The sequence below is a fragment of the Silene latifolia genome, chromosome X, assembly GCF_048544455.1.
Source record: "Silene latifolia isolate original U9 population chromosome X, ASM4854445v1, whole genome shotgun sequence".
Taxonomy (NCBI): domain Eukaryota; kingdom Viridiplantae; phylum Streptophyta; class Magnoliopsida; order Caryophyllales; family Caryophyllaceae; genus Silene; species Silene latifolia.
Genome location: NC_133537.1, coordinates 337,071,189 through 337,092,243, shown reverse-complemented (window position 1 = coordinate 337,092,243; position 21,055 = coordinate 337,071,189). Strand labels below are relative to the sequence as shown.

The following is a 21,055-nucleotide window of genomic DNA, read 5'->3' as shown; positions in this document are numbered from 1 at the left end:
AGCTCAAGTGGGAAAAGAGAAATGGTCTGACGGTCCCCGACAAGCGGGGAAGGGGGGGGGGGGGGGGGGTCCAGATGAAGCAATAAAGAAGGAATGGTCCGACGGTCCAGATGAAGCGGAAATGAAGAAATGCGCTGATGGTGCGGATCAAGAGACGCAGTGTGGTGGGTTAGATTCAGTGGAGCAAGGTACACCAGGAAGAAGGGCTGACAGTCTAGAGAGAAAGGTAAATGGGGAAGGGGCTGACAGTCTAGAGAGAAAGGTAAATGGGGGGCGGACTGACGGTCCAGAAAGAAACGTGGTTGAGTTGTTAAAATTTTGAAGTTCACTGGAATTATGGCAACCTCACATTGAACCGATATTGGTCGCATTTATAAAGCGAAATGACCGAGATTAGGCGAAAACGGCGTATTCTGTGATAAGGTTTTACACAGTTACACTAATGTCAAGAAGTAATGTTGAACTGGTTGCTGATTTATTTATTTATGATTAAAAATGGTGATGCAGTCAAGATTTTAGAAGATTTCGCATAATATGATCGATAATTCTTTCAAAATTATAGAATTGAGAATTATATTTTCTCAACATTAAAACAATAAAAATGTATTGAAAAAAACGCACGTCTTCAGGCGACCAAGGTCATGGACTCATGGCATAAACAGCAGCTAAAGAAAGCAACCAAGTAAAGCTGTAAATAACACCAGTAGCATAATCACGGCCACGGCCAGATGCGTTCTTTACTAGTACTTCGGAAACATGGAACTTCGGTGTAACATTCTTGTTCAACTCAGCCGGATTTTTAACAGCATTTGAGTTGTTATTTGACGTGGAGAAGATCGATGAAACATTGACTTGCCGTGGAGGGGGAGGTGCCGGTACTAGCTGATTTGTTCGCGCTGATGGCAGCTCCCTTGGTGGCGTGTAAGGATGTACGTCGATTGGGAGTGTGATCGGCATTGTTCCCATATCTTCATCAATCGAACAAATTTTATGTTAGTACTCTATATATCTTCATCGTTCCATATATTTGAATCGATCTCGCATGTATTACCATCTCATATAAACTCGTTAAAAAAGTTCCAAATGCAACGCGGAAAAAAGAAGCAATAAATTTCACGGATATTCTCTCGTGTACCCCTGGACTTTTTCATTTTCTAAGGTGTACCCCTCGTTTTTTACAAAAAAACTTTGACCGACAGTAATTCTATGTTACGAGTTCAGAAAACGGTCATTTTTTTTTCAAACCAATTATCTCATCAAGGCCTTAAATTTGAAAAAAAAAAATCACCCTTTTTGAACTCGTAGCATGTAGTTATGGTTGGTCAAGGTTTTTTTTAACAAATAAACTTTGACTGACCATAATTCCCGACTACGAGCTGAGACGTCGGTGAATTATTTTTCAAACTAAAGAACTGTTAAACACGGTCAATTTGAAAAAAAAAAGTTTATCGTATTCTGAACTTGTAGCCAAAAGTTATTGACGGTCAAAGTTTTTTTTGTAAGAAAAGAGGGTACATCTTAGAAAACGGAAAAATTGAGGGGTACACGAGAGAATATCCCAATTTCAAATTTCAATGTAAATCTAAATCATCACTACAAAATTCTAATGGGAAAGTGAAAGGGCTATGACTAGGTTGTCTAGGTACGTAAATGATTGAGACGGAGGGAGTAGTATAATTACCTCGGCAAATGGTCATAGGAGGGACTGAAATGTAGCAGCCTGACATGGACCAAGAGAAGAGGGTAGTGAATTCTGGAGTATTTGTCATCAGTACAGAACACAAGCAGTGGATTCCGGTTCTAATAGCCATGTTCAACGCTCGACAACATGGCTCGAGCAAAACATACTCTCCTTTTTGGTTCAAGCATTTGTCTAGCTCTAACCCCTGCAAAGAGCACCCTAGGTTCTCCATCTGAATACCAGGAGCGAAAACCGACAGTATTAGGGTAGCGGCTATAGCACATTTGAGACACATTATTATAACAGTAAGACCCATTTCTGAAATTTGATTTTTTTTTTGTGACAGTATTTCTGAAATTTGTTGGAATGTACATTTATTAGACATTAGAGCTGTATTTATGCTTTGTATATGTCTGCATTGATTCGAGGGGTGGATGAGAGTCGTGGAATCATGGAAATGTTGTTCCGAGAATGGGATCAGCTGAAATGAATGACTTGATGCACAGCTGAAGCATGAGCAACAGGTTAGAATTCAACTGTTGTGCATTCAGCCAACACAGTAAACGTGAGACGATTTGAGTCAAGGTCTGCCAACTGATTTTATCGGTCTGTATTGCTTCAAAATGCATTCTCGATGATTATTACTCAAATTTAATGCTCACATCTATTAAAGTTTTCTTAGTACCACATTTCGCTATAAGAGAAGGTCGTACAGGCAAACCAAGGGATTAATTCTGTAATCAAATGTCGAATACATAAGGATTCCTATACAAGACTCCCTGTAGTGTAGAGATGACAACACAAAAACACATGCATTTACATAAATAGTACTTGGAAATCACACTGACGATATTGAATTATTACACACGACTCAAAAGAATGATGTTCATCGATATATTACAAACAGTAGGTGAACCATGAAAGTGAGGCCATTTAAAAGAACTTGATCATCAAGATGGCAACTGAAGAAAACATGAGTAAAGGCGAAACACTGAGAGACGGCATGGAAGCTGATGACGTGGGCGTGGAACTAGTCCCGGTGCTAGTACCAGTACCAGTACCAGTATCAGTACCAGTAGGTGTCGATGTTCCTGGTACTGATCCTTCTGTTGTAGGTGTTGTGTCAGAGACCGGAGCCAAGGCTGGTGTTTCTGTTGTAGGAATTGTGCTACCTGCATTGTTATTTTTAACTCGCAATCTTTAGCATATAACTTGAAATTCTATGTTAACCCGGAAACTGATTGTAAACCAAGGCAAGTACCTGAAGGACCAGGAACGACGGCTGCTGCAGGGGATGCAGATGGGCTAAATGCTGCTGTAGGACCTGCCAGTTTCGAAAAAATCAACACATAAACTTCTTGATTTTTCGTATCACCAAACTAAAATACTGTATTAAATAGAGTAAATTAAAAATTACTCCCTTTTAAATTTCTCTTTCTAAAATTACTCCCTTATTATAATTTTTCCCTGAAATTACTCTTTTAATATACACTTTTATCAAAAATTGTTTCAAAACTCCAATTTATGTGGCTTTTTACGTCTGTTTCTGAACTGAAGTAACTTAATTTGGTGTTTTGAATCAATTTTTGATAAAAGTGTAAAAAATTATACAAGGGAGTAATTTTAAAAAATTGTATTTTAAAAGGAGTAATTTTTAATTTACTCTATTAAATATGACGATGCTAGTTTCGATCATATGACATAAATTTCAGTAGATGATAGTACCTGGTGCAGGAAGTGGAGAACCGGCAGAAGCTGAAATCAGAGGAAAATTGTTAGAAACGACATAAAAACTCCATTTTACTTTCTCCATCTTAAAAAAAAAAACTAAATTTTACGCGTAGTTCCTTATATCAACGTCTCAAAAAGAAATACTCTTACGAGCCTTTTTTTTTTTTTTTCTGGGCATCGCACGAGCTTTAAAACTAATAAATCAGTATCGAGTATGATAAGACTTGGTTAAGTAATAAGTACCTTTGCAATTGACAGGAACCCCGGGTTGGTTACAAGCCTTAGGAAGCGAGATAGCCAAAGTCCGGTTAATAGGAAGACGAACAGGAACACCACCGGTAACAATTTGGCAAAAGCAACCTGAGCTATTGCTCACAAGAGACCTAAGGGAGTTACAACAATCACTGGTCGGCGAAGACGTTCCGGTTGAAGTACTATTAGTAAGGTAGTTAATACATGGTGTGAAGCTTGTTAGCATTGAGGCTGTGCATGGAGAAGTAGGGAATTGTGCATTAATTGGACTATTAAGAAACATAGTGTAAGCCAATATTATGGCTAAGAAGTAATTAGTCTTCAAAACATTCATCATTTTGAAAAGTTAACGTAGTTTTTTTCGCAGTATGCTTTTTAGTGAATACTGTTTTATAATTTATACGAGTGTTATTAAGATTTGTGATTTGAGAAGGGTTAGTGTTGAGGGATTTATAGTGTTTGGGAGGTTTAAGCAAATGAAGTAGGAATATTTGGTAGTTTTGAAGTGGGTTAGGAGCTCAACTACATTTAACTAACTTAGTTATAGAAAAGTAAAGGGGAGGGAAGTAGTTAAGTAGGTGAGTTTAGCCTTTTTTAGGTTTGCAATTGATGTGGATTTAGTGATATTTAATTTGTTGGTTAGTTATCAACTTAAGCAAAAACTCATTGTTGTCAATTGCAACACTTATAATGATCAATTAGTCTTGCTGAAGACGGGTCGGAGCAAGTGACGGATAATGTCACTCACAAAATGAATAGGGGGACAAGGTGGGGGCACCCCCATGTGTTTCCCTCTCTCCTCTATTTGGGTCATTTGTGAGGGAAAATGGTATCCGTCACTCCAAAGTGACGAATACGTGTCGTCACAAATGAGATTTTGTGTATAATGATATAAGCATTTTTTTGCTTGACATCATGTGCAAATATACAATCACAATTCACGTACGTAAGACCTTATAATCTTACACGAATGGGTGATCAACGAAATTTGTTATTATTAGTGAATTGGAGGAAGTATAAAACAAAAAGAGTAAACTCTAATCAAATAAGCAAAATCTTACTACTCTGTACATATAGTAGTCTGATTTGTGCATACACTAATGCAAAATAAAATCATCCTCAACAAGCGTACTAAAAAGTCGTCAGCATCGATTTTGGCTAATCATAAATGTGCGCTCGTACTTTTTGCTTTTTTTTTTCCTTCTTTGGTGATGAGGGAACCGCAACCGCTACTTTTGGTAGGTATTGGGTAAACCCTCGAGTAGGCCAAGAATGCTATACTCCATCCAATAACAAAGTGATGAAATTATCCTATTTTTATAATCAATGTCGTTTTCTCACAATCAATATCATTTTTATGAATGTTTATTGTTACAAAATGAGTAAATGACCATTTCGTAAATAACTTGGTAATAATAGACAGAAAATAATCCGAATATGGAATGATACAATCCGACCAACCTGACTTAATTGTTGCAACTCGAAAATGATCAGGACTTAATTCACCCAACCCAAACTCGAGTCGATTGACCCGTTTATCAGGTCTAATTCGAACCACCAACCTCCAATCAGCCACGTCCTGGACTCCTGGCCATTGAAAGATGAAAGTACACTTTAAGAATGATTATTCACCAATAGTAAAAGAAAAAACACAAAAAGAAAAAAGATAAAATAAAATCCATGTTAATCTCAACAACACCATTTTCCACATCTTCATCACTACACCTCTCTCTTACTCTCCCCCAAATTCACCACTGTACTCCTCTCCTTATCGCCGGCGTTCGCAAACCCTATCGCCGGAAAAACCACCGGAAAATTCGTCGGATTTCCGACATGCCGGTCTCGGTTCCCGTGCCTGGCGCCGGAACCTCGCACCGCCGCGATAGAGAGCTCGAACCTTTTCTCGTCGCTGTCAACGGTAAAATGCCTTTAATTGATTGCATTTATCGTTTCGATTATTTAATGATTGATTATCATATTAGTTTAAGCTTGCTGTAGTTAGTTATTCAGCTTTATCGATTGCATTTATCGCTTCGATTGTTTGATAGTTTAGATTTTGATTAATTTTGTTGATTTTGTTTATTGTTGTGGATAATTGAATGCTGATTTTTGATTTTGAGAGTTTTCGTATCATGTTAATATGTTATTGCTGTGTTTAATGTTGTTTTAGTTAGTAATTTAGCTTTATTGATTTTGGTTAGCAACGGTAATTACGGCGTTTATCGATTGATTTGATTGTATTGTTGGTGATAAGTGGAGTAATTAGCTTAGGTGATATGTTTGTGGAGGTTTAATGGTTTATGTAGTGTCTCTATGTTAGATTAGGGAATGTAGTTATTTGACGCGGTTATGGATGAAGTTTTGCAAGTTGAGTTATGAGGTAGCAGGAAATTGTTGGAGATTACGAGAGTAAAAGGCGAATGAGTAGGGCGGAAAATTAGAATTAAGACAAAGAGGAGCTGAGTTTCATGACATGTTTGTGGAAGTTTATGTGCTGTATCTAGTAATCTAACTTAGGTTACGAAATGCAGTTATTTGACGTGGTTATGGATTAGTTTTCGCTAGTTGAGTTATGAGCTAACAGGAAATATTGTTGGAGATTACCAGAATAATGCAAATGAGAAGGGAATAATTAAGAATTTGGGGGTAGAGGATGACAAAGAGGAGATGAATGAAAGCTTAAGAGGGGAGAATCGATTTTTGTTGCAATCAACGTTATCTTTTTGTGAAGAAAGAAAACGAAGACCGGCCTATTTCATCGTTTGGATGATAGAGGAAAGTGAAAACCACTTGAGAAGGGTATAATGTCACAATTGGCCGTAAAGTTGAGTACTTCATTGACGTCATAGAAAGTAATGATGATAACACATAGTATGGAAAATGGAGGGATCAATTCTAAAGTTTGCAATTGCAATTCCAGTGGCTAAAGGAAGAGGTAAAGAAAAAGGCAAATTTAATAAAACAACTCGAAGATGATATGAACGGGGAACAATGATTAAAACACTTAAGTAGGTGTTGATGAGCATCACATTTTTTGGTACTATTGTTACAAACACTAAAGTGTCTGCTCTTCTTTCTTTTGTGAAGTAGCGGTCCTTCGATGCAGTTCTCGACGCAATTTTCATCTTGGGTCATTCGGAAACAGCCTCTTTGTGTTGCTAACACAAGGGTAAGGCTGCATACATCCGACTCTCCTTACCCCGCAATTTGCGGGAGCCATTGAGGCACTGGGGTAATGTTGTTGTTGTTGTTGTTGTTGTTGTTGTTGTTGTTGTTGTTGTATTGTTACAAAAATGAATCAAGTGAGGTCCCGTATAAATGTTAGAAATGGAAAAGAGCAAATGTTAGTGAGCTGTATTATGACGGTATATACTTAGTACTAGGGAGTAGGGCCTTAACGTTATTTACCCCTAGGATATGGGATTTTTTTCATCTTATGTGATTGCTCGTGGCTGAATCAATAATGTCTGATGGGCTTGTGTAGGAATCTAAAGTTAGATTTCAACAGTCCAGCCTCAAGTTTCATTGGTTAATTTTGACTAAAATGTAAAAAGGCTTATCTTGTCCCTGCAATAGTATTTTTATTGACCTTTTTTCACATTTTAAATTTGGATTTAGAGACATGCATGAACCAAACATCAGAGTAATATGCCTTTTGTAAGCTATGCTTTTTGGTTCGATGGAACCTATTGGTGGATTTTATAGAAATTTCGAAATTGACTTTTCAAATTGTACTATCAATGTCTGCCTTATGTTGTTCTAAAGTGCCCGAAGTTTGTTGCAACTCTTGCAAGTGTGTTATTATAATCCCACGGTCTTCCTCACATTATTTTTTTAACCTTTTTTCGATCCAGATTCAAGAGAAGGAGATTTCTTAACAACCGATGAGAGTGAAAGACGCTCATCGAGTAAAGTTCCCCTCCGACGAAAAAATGCTAAAAGCTGGTTTAGATTGTTTGACGTGGACATGTCAGCAGATACAATTGCTGTTGCCATGGTGTATTTTGTTCAGGGTGTTTTAGGCCTCTCTAGGCTAGCTGTCAGTTTTTATTTGAAAGACGATTTGCATTTAGATCCCGCAGAGGTAAACGCATTACTTTCTTGCAATTTTATTTCTTTGTTTGTATTTTAATATTGTCATTGAATGAACTGTACGTCTGTATGACTGTGTCTGATGTCTCTAAGCCACGTGACTCAAATATTAAATTTTGAGTTATGTGTGATTGCTTGCTTACATCCTGTGTCTTTTTTTTTATATACTCCCTCCTATTCACTCATTTTCTCCCCTTTCATTTTGCACAAAAACACTTGACCCCACAAGCAATTAGATTTAGACCACACAAAACTTACCAAAAAAGGAAAGAGGGAGAAAAATCCGACTACCATGAAAAAGGAAATAGGGAGGAAATGAGTGAATAGGCGGGAGTATGTATTACCAAATCAGTAAACCAGATGCAGCTGTTAGCTTCTAATATACTCCCTCCGTCCCAATCATTTGTGTGCCTTTGATTAAATACCCCTCACAAAGAATAAAAAGTAAACAAATGATTGGGACAAAGATAGTAGTTTTATTGGACACCTGTGTAAATATTGATGAGTAAGACACACAAGGCTCAATATGATGTGATCATTTCACTATGCTTGTGTCTAAGTTTCTACTGTCATGTAATCAGTAACGTTACACACAGTTATAGGACTGACAAATTTGTTGATGATCAACTAGACAGCTCTGATATCTGGGTTTTCTGCATTTCCATGGCTTGTTAAACCTCTTTATGGCTTTATCAGGTACCCTTCAGTTCTATTGTTTCTCAAGACTGATGCTAGTCCAATTGTTTCAATTTCTGATAATTGTACCTCTCTTGGTGACAAATAATGATTTACAGTGATTCCGTACCTCTTTTTGGCTATCGGAGACGATCATATTTAGTACTATCCGGCCTTCTTGGTGCATTTTCGTGGAGTTTGATGGCTACAATTGTTGACAGTAAATACAGTGCTGCTTTGTGCATTCTTCTCAGCTCTCTTTCAGTTGCCTTCTCTGACGTTGTAAGCATTTTATTACTATATTAGAATCAACAAGTGCTTTGTGAATGGTACAAATGCCTGATAATTTAAACTAGGGATTTCTTTTGACATGTTGCTGTAAAGGTGAATGCTAATATGTTATACCAAACTTGAAATGCAGATTTGCCATGAACATTTATGGTAAGCCATCTGCAAATACCTATAACTATGCAAGCTTATGTTGTTACCTAGCAGTAACAACAGATTATAACAAATGTTAAATTCTTGGGTTGGGAGGGGGAGGGGATATGAAGGATGTGAAGGATCACGATAAAAGATCATGGAAAATAAATTCAGAACGTCCAATCATTTATCACACTAATCCGCCACCTACCAAATACCATTGATCAAATCGATTTTAGATGAAGTCACAAATTGCATTTTTACTAATCCTATGAGGTGATAATCCCTGGCTACTCCCTCCTATACCCCTCTGTCCACCATTGCTTACAGCCTTATGGACATAACTTGTGAGTGAGATGTTCTGGGTTTCCGACCTAATCACATTAATATAGTGGTAGACTAATGTTCATGTCTGTACTCTGAAAATATAGAATACTGCATTTTGTGAAGTTTCTTTAAAGAGACAATTTGTATCAATCGTGTGCCCTCATTCCTTTTTTTTATGGTCCCATTCGCCATATCAAGCACTGATACATGCTTTAGGTTGTAGATTCCATGGTTGTTGAGAGAGCTCGTGGTGAGTCACAGAGTTTATCGGGTTCTCTTCAGTCTCTATGTTGGGGATCTTCAGCATTTGGGGGCATTGTGAGTGCTTATTTTAGTGGCTCTTTGGTTGGTGCTTATGGTGTAAGGTGTGTCGATATATTGACATATAAGTTTCAAAGTTTTGTGTACTTTTTTGCCACTAAGGGTTTTAAGCCTTCTTTAAATTTATATTTCAGATTTGTTTTTGGAGTGACTGCGTTTCTCCCGCTGATTACATCTGCTGTTGCTGTTCTGGTGCAAGAGCGGCGTATACTTGGTCCATCGTCAGAGTTTAATGGTACTGTTGATAACAGCAACTTAATAGAAAGCTTCAAGCGAAGTGTTGTTCAGTTGTGGGAAACTGTGAAGCAGCCAAACGTATACTATCCTACACTGTTCGTTTTCCTGTGGCAGGCAACTCCACATTCTGAATCAGCTATGTTCTACTTCACGTATGCTTCTTTTCTTTGACCAATATCTTTTGTACAAGAGCAAGTTGTATTTCCTCTATTCACAAAGCATTGTTACTTACGCTTTTCCCCTTTGTTTAGATTGATGGACTGATGGGAAAGGGAGGGGAGGAAAAAGGGCGAGGTGGGGATTTCGAGGGAAGGAAAATGAAATGGATCTCTCCATTTTCCTTCTGCAAGGCAAATTAAAATCACTTTAAATCTTCAAGGCGTGAAAGATTTGGATGGGAAATTCACCTCTTACCTCCTGCAAGGCATATTATAGAGCATTTTTTTTTTAAACTCCAGTTATGTGTTTATTTGATTCCACTTTCTAGGTCTTTTTTTCTTTTCTTTTCAGGCCTTTTTCTTTTCCATACTGAATCTTTTCTGTATTATGTCTCCGATGTTTGGTACTCCGTATTTTCTCTTGAATTTATTTGCGCTTAATCTTCTCCTTTAAATCTATGTTAAGATTATTTTTTTCTCTTGATCTTATTTGCACTTAATCTTCTCATTTAAATCTATGTTAAGGGAAATTGTTAAAAAATATCCACATTTTTATGCCCACTCTTTTCTTCTATTAGCACTATTTTTCTCTCTTATTATCTAGTCCTTTTCTAGCGTGCTTCCCATTTTGTTTTGTTAATTTATCTCATATTGATGGTTTCAAAGGATATTGCACCTCATATTGGCGGTTTCAAAGGATATTTCACAATATCTGTGAGACGCTAAACTTTGCAAATGCAAGTGTTAGATACTTGGATACCTTATGGGCACAAGAGGTCAGATTTACCCGACCTTATCCAATGTGTTGCAGTGAAGAGATATACTGTTTTAGGATAGTCCTTATTTCTTACACCAATAATTGCATCTTCCAACTACTGACTTAACTGAGCCATTTTGCTTTGTTCAAGAGGATCTAATGTTCTCCACATAACTAACTGCGAAAGGATAGTTTCCATGTGTATGAAATTGAGTTGTTCAATGATAATTAGTTAATTACTGTAGCTATCTAGCCTGGCTCTATGGCTGTATTCCTTTCTTAAAACTTATCTTCCAGCCTTAACTTATTGAAACATGGGTCATTCTCCCTTTCTTAACTATAAGCCTTTTGAAGTACTGTCATTCGAATAAGGTGTTGGTAACTTTAATTTCAGGACAAATAAACTTGGGTTTACCCCTGAATTTCTCGGACGTGTGAAGCTTGTAACTTCTGTTGCATCGCTGCTTGGTGTTGGACTCTATAATGGCTTTTTGAAGAGAGTTCATCTGAAGACAATATTCCTGGCAACCACGATTGCTGGAACTGTTCTAGGCATGACTCAGGTTTGTTCTTGAAGTTGTCAGAGTTGTGATCTGGTTATTCCTGCCTCTAATATTCCTTAAATTAACATTTTGAGGTTTTATTGTCAGGTTGTCCTAGTAACTGGATTTAATCATCAATTAGGCATCAGCGATGAGTGGTTTGCCATAGGGGATTCCCTTATTCTCACTGTGCTTGCCCAGGTATGTTGATAATGCATCTTGATTGTTTTCTGGAGTTGGTCTCTGTGTTTGTTTAGAAAGCCTTTCGTCTTCCATCTTCGACATAGATTTTCTGTTAGGAAAAAGGTAGTTATTGAACATTATCGGTGTACATTCTTACATGTAAAGTGGAAATGCTTCCTCGTAGTGAAGTTATTTTGAAAGGTTCAGAATTCAGGAGAACTTCCGTAGGATAAGTTTCTAGTCACAGCGCTGACACACAACCACCATCGTGTGTTTGTGTCCATGTTGCCTGCAATGATGGAAATTGTTTGCATAAACTTTCTAAAGAGGCGGTATTCGTCATTTTAGAGCGAATTTTAGTTCTCAAAGCTACGCGGCTTTTCATGAGTTTAATGGCCTTTGATCTTTGAACCACTATATCGATTGCCAACCGGCATCTATAAGATCAGTAAACGTAATAACCTCTCGTGTGAATAAATTCAGCTAAGTATATATTGCAAATTTCATTTGATGAAGCTGGCACAAGTTTTCAACCGCTGGTCATGTTTATTTTGGTGATCCTTCGTCCTAATCTCGTAAAGATCTATATTGCAGATTTCATTTATGCCAATCCTTGTTTTAGCTGCCAAATTATGCCCAGAAGGAGTCGAAGCTACTCTCTTCGCAACATTAATGTCGATATCAAACGCAGGAAGTGTACTGGGAGGGTTATTTGGGGCCGGACTGACCCAAGTTTTTGGTGTAACCAAGGACAGATTTGACAATTTAGCTGCTCTTATAATCCTTTGCAACCTCAGCTCGTTGTTGCCTTTGCCACTTCTCGGCTTCCTCAACGCTGAAAATCTCGATGACGAAAATAATGAAGATGGTGACATTGAGATGAAGGCAAACTGAGATCGGAACCTCATTGTAACCTAGAACTACTTCTTATATATGTATCCCGGAGGCCAGAACTTTTTGGGGTGGTGCATGTTTCGACACGGTAAAAGATATATTGTTGAATATGTACCCTGCCCTTACTACTCCGATACTTCCGTCAGAGGAGCAGAGAAAGAGGCCTAGATTACAAATGTAGAGGAAAAAAAACTATACGAAACATTTAATTTGATATTTATATGATTTCAAATTTTCTGATCCTTCTCATTTGTCTCTCTATTTCATAGCTCTTTGCCCCTAGTATTGGTTATATAGAAAAGAATCCGAGCTTTAGAATTATTTAGTTGAGTTTAGATCTATAGATTATGAGCTTTGTTTAAAAGAATCCGAGCTTCATTATAAAAATATTGAACATAAAAAATTATAATGAAACTCAAAAATAATATATAGGAGCTGAATTAAATTTTAATTTTTGACATCGAAAATTAAAATATAAATAAAAAATTATAAGAGCTCAAAAAAAATACACGTAAGGGCAAGTCCAATAGTTTAGCATAAGGACTTGCTTGGCTAGTGGTTAAACCATTGGAGATGGTCATATATAGGGATGGCAGTGGGTCGGGGACCCGACCCAGACCCTGAGGGTCGGACCCTAACGGGTCGGGTATGGGTCTCTTTTTATCAAACCCAATGGGTATAGGTCGGGTATGGGTCTTAAGAAAATATTTTGGGCCGAGGTCCGGGTTTAAGCTATGAGACCCATACCCGACCCTTAGACCCTTTATTAAAGAAAAAAAATCAAAATTACAACTTTTCTGAATTCATACTGGCAGACTGTAGAAACCCAACTAAAGTCTCTTACTCTTCCCTCATCCCATAAAGTGATAAAACTCAACCAAACTCTTCTGACAATACCACCACTCCACCACTGACACAAGAAAACCACCACCACAGCACTGATACGCGACTGGCAATCACCTCTCTAATAGCCGGCGACCGACAACCACCATTAACGGCAGATTAATAAACTGATAATGTTAAAGTAGTATGAATTTTTTTTTAATATTATAGACCCAGTAGTTGTTAATCTTGTTACTAAAGTGGTGAAACTCGGACCCGGGCAGTAGACCAGACCCTACCCTTACCCATAGGGTCCGGGTATGGGTCCTCAAATTTTAGACCCTTGCGGGTCTGGGTCGGGTACGGGTCCAAAGGAAAAATCTCGGGTCGGGTCCGGGTCTAGGCGGACCCTACCCATTGCCATCCCTAGTCATATACGGAGTATAATGGATTAGTTTAAGCAACTAGCCTCATGAAGCTAGTAGCTTAAAGTGGCCCACAACTTAAAATCAACCGATTGAAAAATTAGTTAAATGTTTAATTAATTAAATAAAATTTATGAAAGCTAGCTAAATCATTGGAATAATATGATAGTTTAAAATTATTGTGGCTTAAAATGTGATGTGGATTTGTCAAATTAGTAGCAAATAGTCTACCATTGAACTTGCTCTAAGCTCAGCAAGATTAATTATGATTGTACAATGCTCTTGTACAACCTGTTGTATAATACGTAGTATTTGTGCTTTGACCCCGCTCATTTCTTTATGTTTTAGGGTCTTATTTATTTGTTTACCTTTTTATTTTTGAAATGTTTTTTATAGGTAATTTGATCATCCACAAGTTTTTCTATCCACTTGTTATTCAATAACAATACCTATAAATGGTCCCTTTATACTCGCTTGGTCTTTGTGGTAAAACCAAGGTAAACAACTGATTAGGACAAAGAGTAAATGACTTAAAGTTCATGCACTCTGCACTTGGTCTATGTTTTTGTGAGGTATTACTCAGCCGGTATAATTTTGAGCTGTTAATCACATACAGAGTACTAAATAGGTTACGTTACAATCATGTTATGTGGACTTTTGGAGGCGTTTGGTTGAATAGTTCGGAATGAATTAGAATGGATTTTGGTTTATTGTGATGATTGGTTTAACAATTGTAAAACAAACTATCTAAGGCCCTGTGTAGTGTGTAGTCATGAGCATAGAAACTATGCCTCCAAATTTACAAGCTTTATTAATGTAATTTAATACAAACCTTGAAGTATAGTACACTTATGCGTTCATATTTAAGTTTTGATGTTTGTGTGGTGCGCAGGCCACCATTTATTTTAAGATGCCGCTGGTAAATTTAAATTACATCCTTAACCTTATAAAGTCGTAATATATCATTCCGAACTATTCAACCAAACGCCTCCAAAAGTCCACATAACATAATCGTAACCTATTTAGTACTCTGTATGTGATTAAGAGGTCAAAATTATACCGGCTCATCTCCAATAATTTCTTCTTGATGTATTATTCTTTTGATTAGATTTGTTTTAGCTAATTATTAGTGGTTATAATTATGATTTTGTATGATTAAGCAGTTGACATATACTAATTAACTTTGTTTTGATAATTTGTATTTTTGCTAATTATTTGGGTAGTAAGAAGTAAATACTTTGTATGTATGTTCATAACTTGTGATGGTTAGGTAGCCGCAAAAGAGTCAATTTAATACTGATTGCATGTGCTCCATAATTGATGTATGATTAGATCAAATACAAATAACATAAACTAACATCAATACATCATTCCATATTTTGTTTCTTAGTGTTAGTAGTATAGTATGAAACTGTGGACTACTTGTCATATATTAATAAAAACAAATTTTCGTTTAAGTTGGATATATCTGTCTAAAATTTAAAAAACGTAAAATAAAATCTTCCGTCTTAAGGAGAATGTATTAAAATTAATAAAAAGTTTATCACATCTATACAAGTGAAGCGTTATTTAAACCGTTTTAATCATAAAACGGATATATATTTGTCTCGAGGAAGACTTAAGGCCCTGTTCTTTTCGGCTGATAAGAGCCGAACTGAACTAAATGGATCTTGGAGTTACTTTGCGAAGAGATGAATTGAACTGAAATGAGCTGAGCTAAACTAAAATAAGTTAAAATTAAGGAGAAAGAACTGAGAAATTAAAAAAAAAAAAGTCTTAAAGACAAGACATCATGGTAGATTCTGGATAAATTGAGTGTTGTTTGGGCATTATTAGGACCATAAGTTATAAAAAGGTCAAGTCCCTCCTCACCAATAGCTACTATAGTCCATATAAACTCTCAAGGCCATGTGCCATGGTGGACCATTTGGTATACAAAACGTAATTATAGCGCCGTATTCAATCAGATAGATAGCTTCATTGCGAGGCCTCAGGTTACCAAACATTTAAATAGTATGGAAAATGAGTTGGCGTTATAGGTGATATTGAGTTTCGGTATCATCTTTTTATGTCTTCTATGTAGGTATTAGGATGATATTGAGATTCGGTATCAGTTTATCACCGACAACACATTTTTTTATTTTTATTTTGTCAGTATGAAAAAGACTAAACTACGCTATAGCTTTACTTCACCGACGACACTCTGTAATCGGGTAGTAGTATATACCCTTACTAAATCAGAGATCGTTTGTTTTCTTTGTAAATTATGTCCCGCAATTTATGAAAACAAGTCTTGTACAAAGCTGTCTTCTAATAAAATAGTTTAAATCCTCCCACTAATAGGAATACATTTTTATTCATAATAATGTTAAAATAATTTTTATGTTAATGTTATTTAGAAAGGCAATGAGCATCCGTATTTGATCACATGAAATGATTGATTTCCTTTCCTTCCCTTGTTAAGCAACAATGTTTCAAACATAATTTCAGAAACTACCAATCGACTGAACTGACACGAGTTCATCCCATCTCAATTCTTGATTTTTTTACCAACAACTAACTTCAATCGATTCAATCGGTCTATTATCGAGTCAGGTCAACAATTACGACTAGCTAACTCAAGTTCGGCTCAGATCATACATAGACAATAATCAGGATTGGGCATACGTTACCATCTCACATGGTAAAAAATAACAGGGCAACAACGAACGCCCATGGAATTAGCCCATTGTTCAAGTCGATCTCAACGTTTTGTGTACATGTGTTATAGCCTAACACACGAATAAACTAGTTACACTTAGCATATGATGCGATGGGATGTTTGCACAAAAACAAGGTGTAAATGCAAAGGGCAGTTAATACGAATGCATGCAAAGGCATTAGGCAATGTATGTATAACGCCCCAGAACTCCAGCTAGTCAACCTCCACGGTTATGACATTTGTGTCTTGGAACTTGTGTGGCTTACATTTACATGCCCATGAAATTATGCATCTATTCACTATATTTGCATTTATAGGGTGAACAACCCCACATGCTATGTCCATTTTATGTAATTTTCGCCCCGGTCAATTCTTTATGTTTTCCTTAATTGTCTCGGTAGTTCGTTGAGTGTCTAAGTCGATCATGTCCTTGCGTTTCCGTCTTAGGTATGAGTGAGGCTTTGTTCTTTTCGGCTAAAAGGAATCGAACTAAACTGAATTGAGTTGAATTGAACTAAATGAAGTTGAAATAAGATCGAGTTAATTTGAGTAAAATTGAGCTGAACTGAATTGAAGGAAGTTAAACTGAGAAACTAAGCCAGAAAGAGCATGGACTAATCGAGTTTTATATCTCTTCTGATGTGCATGTTCATTTTTCGGGTTTTGTATTTTTTTAAAAGCATATATTTCGTTTTTTCTTAAACTGTAAGTCAAAACAAACGTAAAGAATTGATTTGAACGAAGGGAATGTAATATTTATTTTTGACATATGGCACGGTTTTCCTTGATTTGTATGTCAAAACAAACGTAAAAAATTGATCGTGACGAAGAGAATGTGTGTTTGTGACATAGGGCTCAAACATCCATCATCACATGTGATTTGCTACTTGCCTCACTTCAATGTTTATGTGTAGAGTTCTTCGTGTCATTGTGTCATCCATGTAACTCGTTCATTCTTCTTGTATCATCTTAATGTTCGAAAGTGATATTTCATTCCTCAATTGTTTCATTGTTATGGTAACAACATTATGATTGTTATAGATGAGTTAGGTGGTGTGATTATCTAAACGAGAGGAGCATGGAGGCAACAAATTCAAACATGAACCTACTAATCATAATGGCCTTCATACTTGTTAGGCATAACTTGCGGGGTAGTTTTAAAAAAAAAAAAAAAAAAAAAAAAAAAAAAAAAAAACGGTTTCAAATATGAATGTACAAATGACTATATTTTAAGGTGTGGGTTGAATTTCATCAATAAAGCTTCTGATTAAATTTGATTCCCAAAATTAAAAGTCCAATTTCGGCGCTCATGCTGAGCACGGCTGTAGTTGGCTCCGATTATTTGAACAGAAAAATATTTTCTAGGATGGTTTTTTTGTAACTTTTGAAAGTACGAACTCTAACACTCTATGAATAAATTTAGTAGAATCGATAATTAAGTTTTTCATTCATACTTGCATAGTTAGTTAGTTAGTTAATTACTATTCCCTTCGTCCAATTAATCCGTATATATTAACTTTTGGTTAAAACACGATTACTCAGCATTGTCTCATTTTATTTTGACGATGGCCTTATTAATAATATGCTGTTGTTGTTTGTTAAACAAGGACATTTATTTAGGGGAATATATATATAGTTCATATTACGGTAAAACCACAGTGTATTCAGGTGAATATAATAGTGTGTTTACGTAAAAATATAGTTTACTAGTTTTTAACCCGTGCAAAATATTTTGCACGGGTATGTAATTCAATATTGTAAATTACAAGATTTATAAAAACAATATAATTATATTTTCTATGTAGATTTGAATTATAAATTTCATTTGTAATTATCAAACGGGACGTAAAATACATGATGTCAATTTTTGAGAAATGTTTAAACTTATTTTTTTTTAATAAAACTTATTGTAAATTAGCAAGATTTTTAAAAAAAAAAAAATTATATTGCCAATTTTTTTTTTGGAAATGTTAAAACTTATTTAATACTCTACTTTGTTATTATTATTATTATTATTATTATTATTATTATTATTATTATTATTATTATTATTATTATTATTATTATTATTATTTGGTATAAATTTATGTGATATAAATGATGTTGGAAATTGGAAACCATGCAAACAAATGTTGGGTGGGTGATGGGATGATGTCACTATGACATCATGTGACACTTTTTCTCCTAATGAAATTGTTGCTTGTATTTGTGACGTTGCTTAACCAATGTTGTTTATTTGCTCTTGCTTTAATAGAAGTAAAATCAGTAAGAGGATTATACATCTGATGTACTACCTCCAATTCTATATTTTATGAGCATTATAATAAAGCTTTTGAGTTTTGTTTTAAATTTTTTGAGTTTCATTATGAAGTTTCTGAGTTTATTCACTTAAATATTAAACTCTAAAAAGTTACAATAAAACTCAAAAACATTACGTATAAGTTTAGTTAAATTTGAGTTTTAGCGGAAAATATATTAAACTCTAACTTATAAACTTTATTATGCTCAAAACCAATTAAAGTTTGAAGTAATAAGCTCAAAAAAAATACATATATGCTCAAAAAACAAAAAATTGGATGTAGTACATCCGATGTATGTTCTTTTTTCTCTGTCATATCGGCGTATAAAATATGGTCCTCCTGAAATCACTATAAAACAACTTTATAAAGTTTCACTATCTACAAATCAATTGGTTTTAAGAATATAATCCGGTAAAACTATTACTGTTCATTCAAGTGAATATAATAGTGTATTTAGGTGAATACAATAGTATATTTAGGTGAACCGTGAAAAAAAATTAATCCGTGAAAACATATGGCCCTCCTGAAAACACCATAAAACAACTATATAAAACTTCATTATCTACAAATTGATTAATTATTGGGAAATGCTATATACAACCCAATGGATTGTATTTAAGTATTTAAATACCTTTCCAAATTTGGTATTAGTATTAATTTATAAATTAGATAATAAATTACACATAAATCTATGCAATTAATGCATATATTAAGTATTTATTTTCTTTTTTAATTTCTTAAATATAACCCATTGAGTTGTATTTATCATAATCCTTAATTATTTCAATGATATAATCCAATTTTTCTACTCATCAACTAGTAACAAATAAAGTCACAAATATAATGTCCCTACTCCCTAAAACATTGACTCCTTTTGTTTTATTTAGCCACTACCCTTGTCCCCATATAACATGCAATAAATCATGGCTAATTTCCCTACCACTATATAAAACCCTCCTCACCATCTCTATTTTCCTAATAATTCCTAATCCTTAATTCTCTCTTACACATCTCCTCTTTTTTCCATACAAATAACTCCTCAAAATCCTTAATAATCACTAAAAATAACAATAATTATGGAAATATTAGTAAAATGTGAATGTTGTGCCCTAAAAGAAGAATGCACCATAGAATACATAGAAGGTGTAAAAGCCAAATTCAATGGAAAATGGCTATGTGGGTTATGCTCGGAAGCCGTAGGAGACGAGGCGGTCCGAGGTAGTATAGAGGATGCCGTAAGGGCACATATGTCATTTTGTCGAAAACACAACTCGAGCCCGGCATCAAGGGTGGCTGATGGTATGAGATTAATGCTTAGGAGAAGGTCAGGAGAATTAACACAAAATGCTTCTTCTAGTACCAAGAAGTATGGGAGGTCTACTAGTGTACTATAAAATTGTGCAATCATGCAAAGTTGCTTGTATGTATTGGTGGTAGTTGAACAGTTGGTCTTGTTTAAAACCGTCTTAACTTAAGACCTCTCACAAACTCATTTTACTTTCACCTTTGTTTCAATTGGGAGTGTGAGAGTCGTTTTAAGTTAAGACGGTCTTAAATAAGAATTGGTGATAGTTGGAAATGAGTAATGGTGTTGCATAAGTTGAAATGTCTATCATAGTTGGCTACCTACCTAGCTTTCTTTCTATGTTTTGGTAGTTAATAAACTAGTAATGTACATATTTGGATTTTTTTTTAACTTGGTTATTTCTCGAAAATAATGCAAAAATATCGTATTTTTCACAAAAAAAAATCTTTTTAATTGTCTTCGTAACATATAATCTCTATAATTATATTAAATGATTAGTTTATTTCAATAAAATAGATATATAGAACACGTCTGAACATTGGTATAAAACTAAAAATACTAATACCAATAAATCATAATACAGACTCATTATAATAAAATAAAATGCGAATGTCACACTTTCGAGTTTGTTAGTCAAACAGAATGTAAAATGAGTTTATGAATTACTAAATTTTCATCTGTAGGGTCATAATATTTGTATTTTTAGATTCTTTTTACACAAATCTTGTGTAAAACAACTTTATGTGAGAATGAATAACTGAAAGCGCATAACTTAACCTACGACATTTCCACTAAATAATAACTATACCGTTTATCGAAAAAAAAGAAGTTAATTAACTTTACCATATTGAACATAAAATCACCAAAGGATAATCTAACCTCATGATTATTCGGACAAAATAATGAGAAGGTGGGACATGAGATATAATGAACCACTTGAATTAAAGGATCTATAAATATATAGACATAATATTATGTCCATGTGAAATTGATTTGTTATTTAATGGAACTTTTTGTAATAAAAATAAGTAGATAAACACTTTTTAAAACAAGATGACTAGGAAAACATAATTCCATTAAAAAGGGTTCCCTTTCCACGAATGACAAAACCATGTTGAACAATAATGGACAAGACATCATAACCACTTTGAATTGGGTGCCTTCATTTTGTGTATTTTCATACAAATCCGGTTTAAGGTAAATATATCCATCTTAAACTTAAAACGGT

At 35.1% G+C, this 21,055-nt stretch overlaps 4 protein-coding genes across 4 annotated transcripts; 2 read left to right on the top strand and 2 right to left on the bottom strand.

The window, feature by feature from the left end:
* Nucleotides 1–453: 453 nt before the first annotated feature.
* LOC141619116 (uncharacterized) lies at nt 454–2,054 on the bottom strand. Its single transcript, XM_074436142.1, has 2 exons — nt 1,682–2,054; nt 454–968 (listed from the first exon to the last, which is right to left on the bottom strand). The coding sequence occupies exons 1-2, from the start codon at nt 1,995–1,997 to the stop codon at nt 640–642; spliced, it is 645 nt and encodes a 214-aa protein (XP_074292243.1). The 5' UTR covers nt 1,998–2,054; the 3' UTR covers nt 454–639.
* Nucleotides 2,055–2,481: 427 nt separating this feature from the next.
* Nucleotides 2,482–4,247, bottom strand: LOC141622542 (non-specific lipid transfer protein GPI-anchored 16-like). Its single transcript, XM_074438577.1, has 4 exons — nt 3,656–4,247; nt 3,407–3,436; nt 2,943–3,005; nt 2,482–2,853 (listed from the first exon to the last, which is right to left on the bottom strand). The coding sequence occupies exons 1-4, from the start codon at nt 3,999–4,001 to the stop codon at nt 2,615–2,617; spliced, it is 678 nt and encodes a 225-aa protein (XP_074294678.1). The 5' UTR covers nt 4,002–4,247; the 3' UTR covers nt 2,482–2,614.
* A 1,046-nt stretch (nt 4,248–5,293) lies between these two features.
* On the top strand, nt 5,294–12,515 carry LOC141619199 (folate-biopterin transporter 1, chloroplastic). Its single transcript, XM_074436225.1, has 9 exons — nt 5,294–5,582; nt 7,519–7,748; nt 8,388–8,452; nt 8,551–8,713; nt 9,398–9,546; nt 9,637–9,891; nt 11,049–11,217; nt 11,305–11,397; nt 11,974–12,515. Exons 1-9 carry the CDS (start codon nt 5,345–5,347, stop codon nt 12,271–12,273), a joined length of 1,662 nt encoding a protein of 553 aa, XP_074292326.1. The 5' UTR covers nt 5,294–5,344; the 3' UTR covers nt 12,274–12,515.
* A 6,943-nt stretch (nt 12,516–19,458) lies between these two features.
* LOC141622540 (uncharacterized) lies at nt 19,459–20,217 on the top strand. Its single transcript, XM_074438576.1, has one exon. The coding sequence runs from the start codon at nt 19,598–19,600 to the stop codon at nt 19,913–19,915; it is 318 nt and encodes a 105-aa protein (XP_074294677.1). The 5' UTR covers nt 19,459–19,597; the 3' UTR covers nt 19,916–20,217.
* The last annotated feature ends 838 nt before the right edge of the window (nt 20,218–21,055 follow it).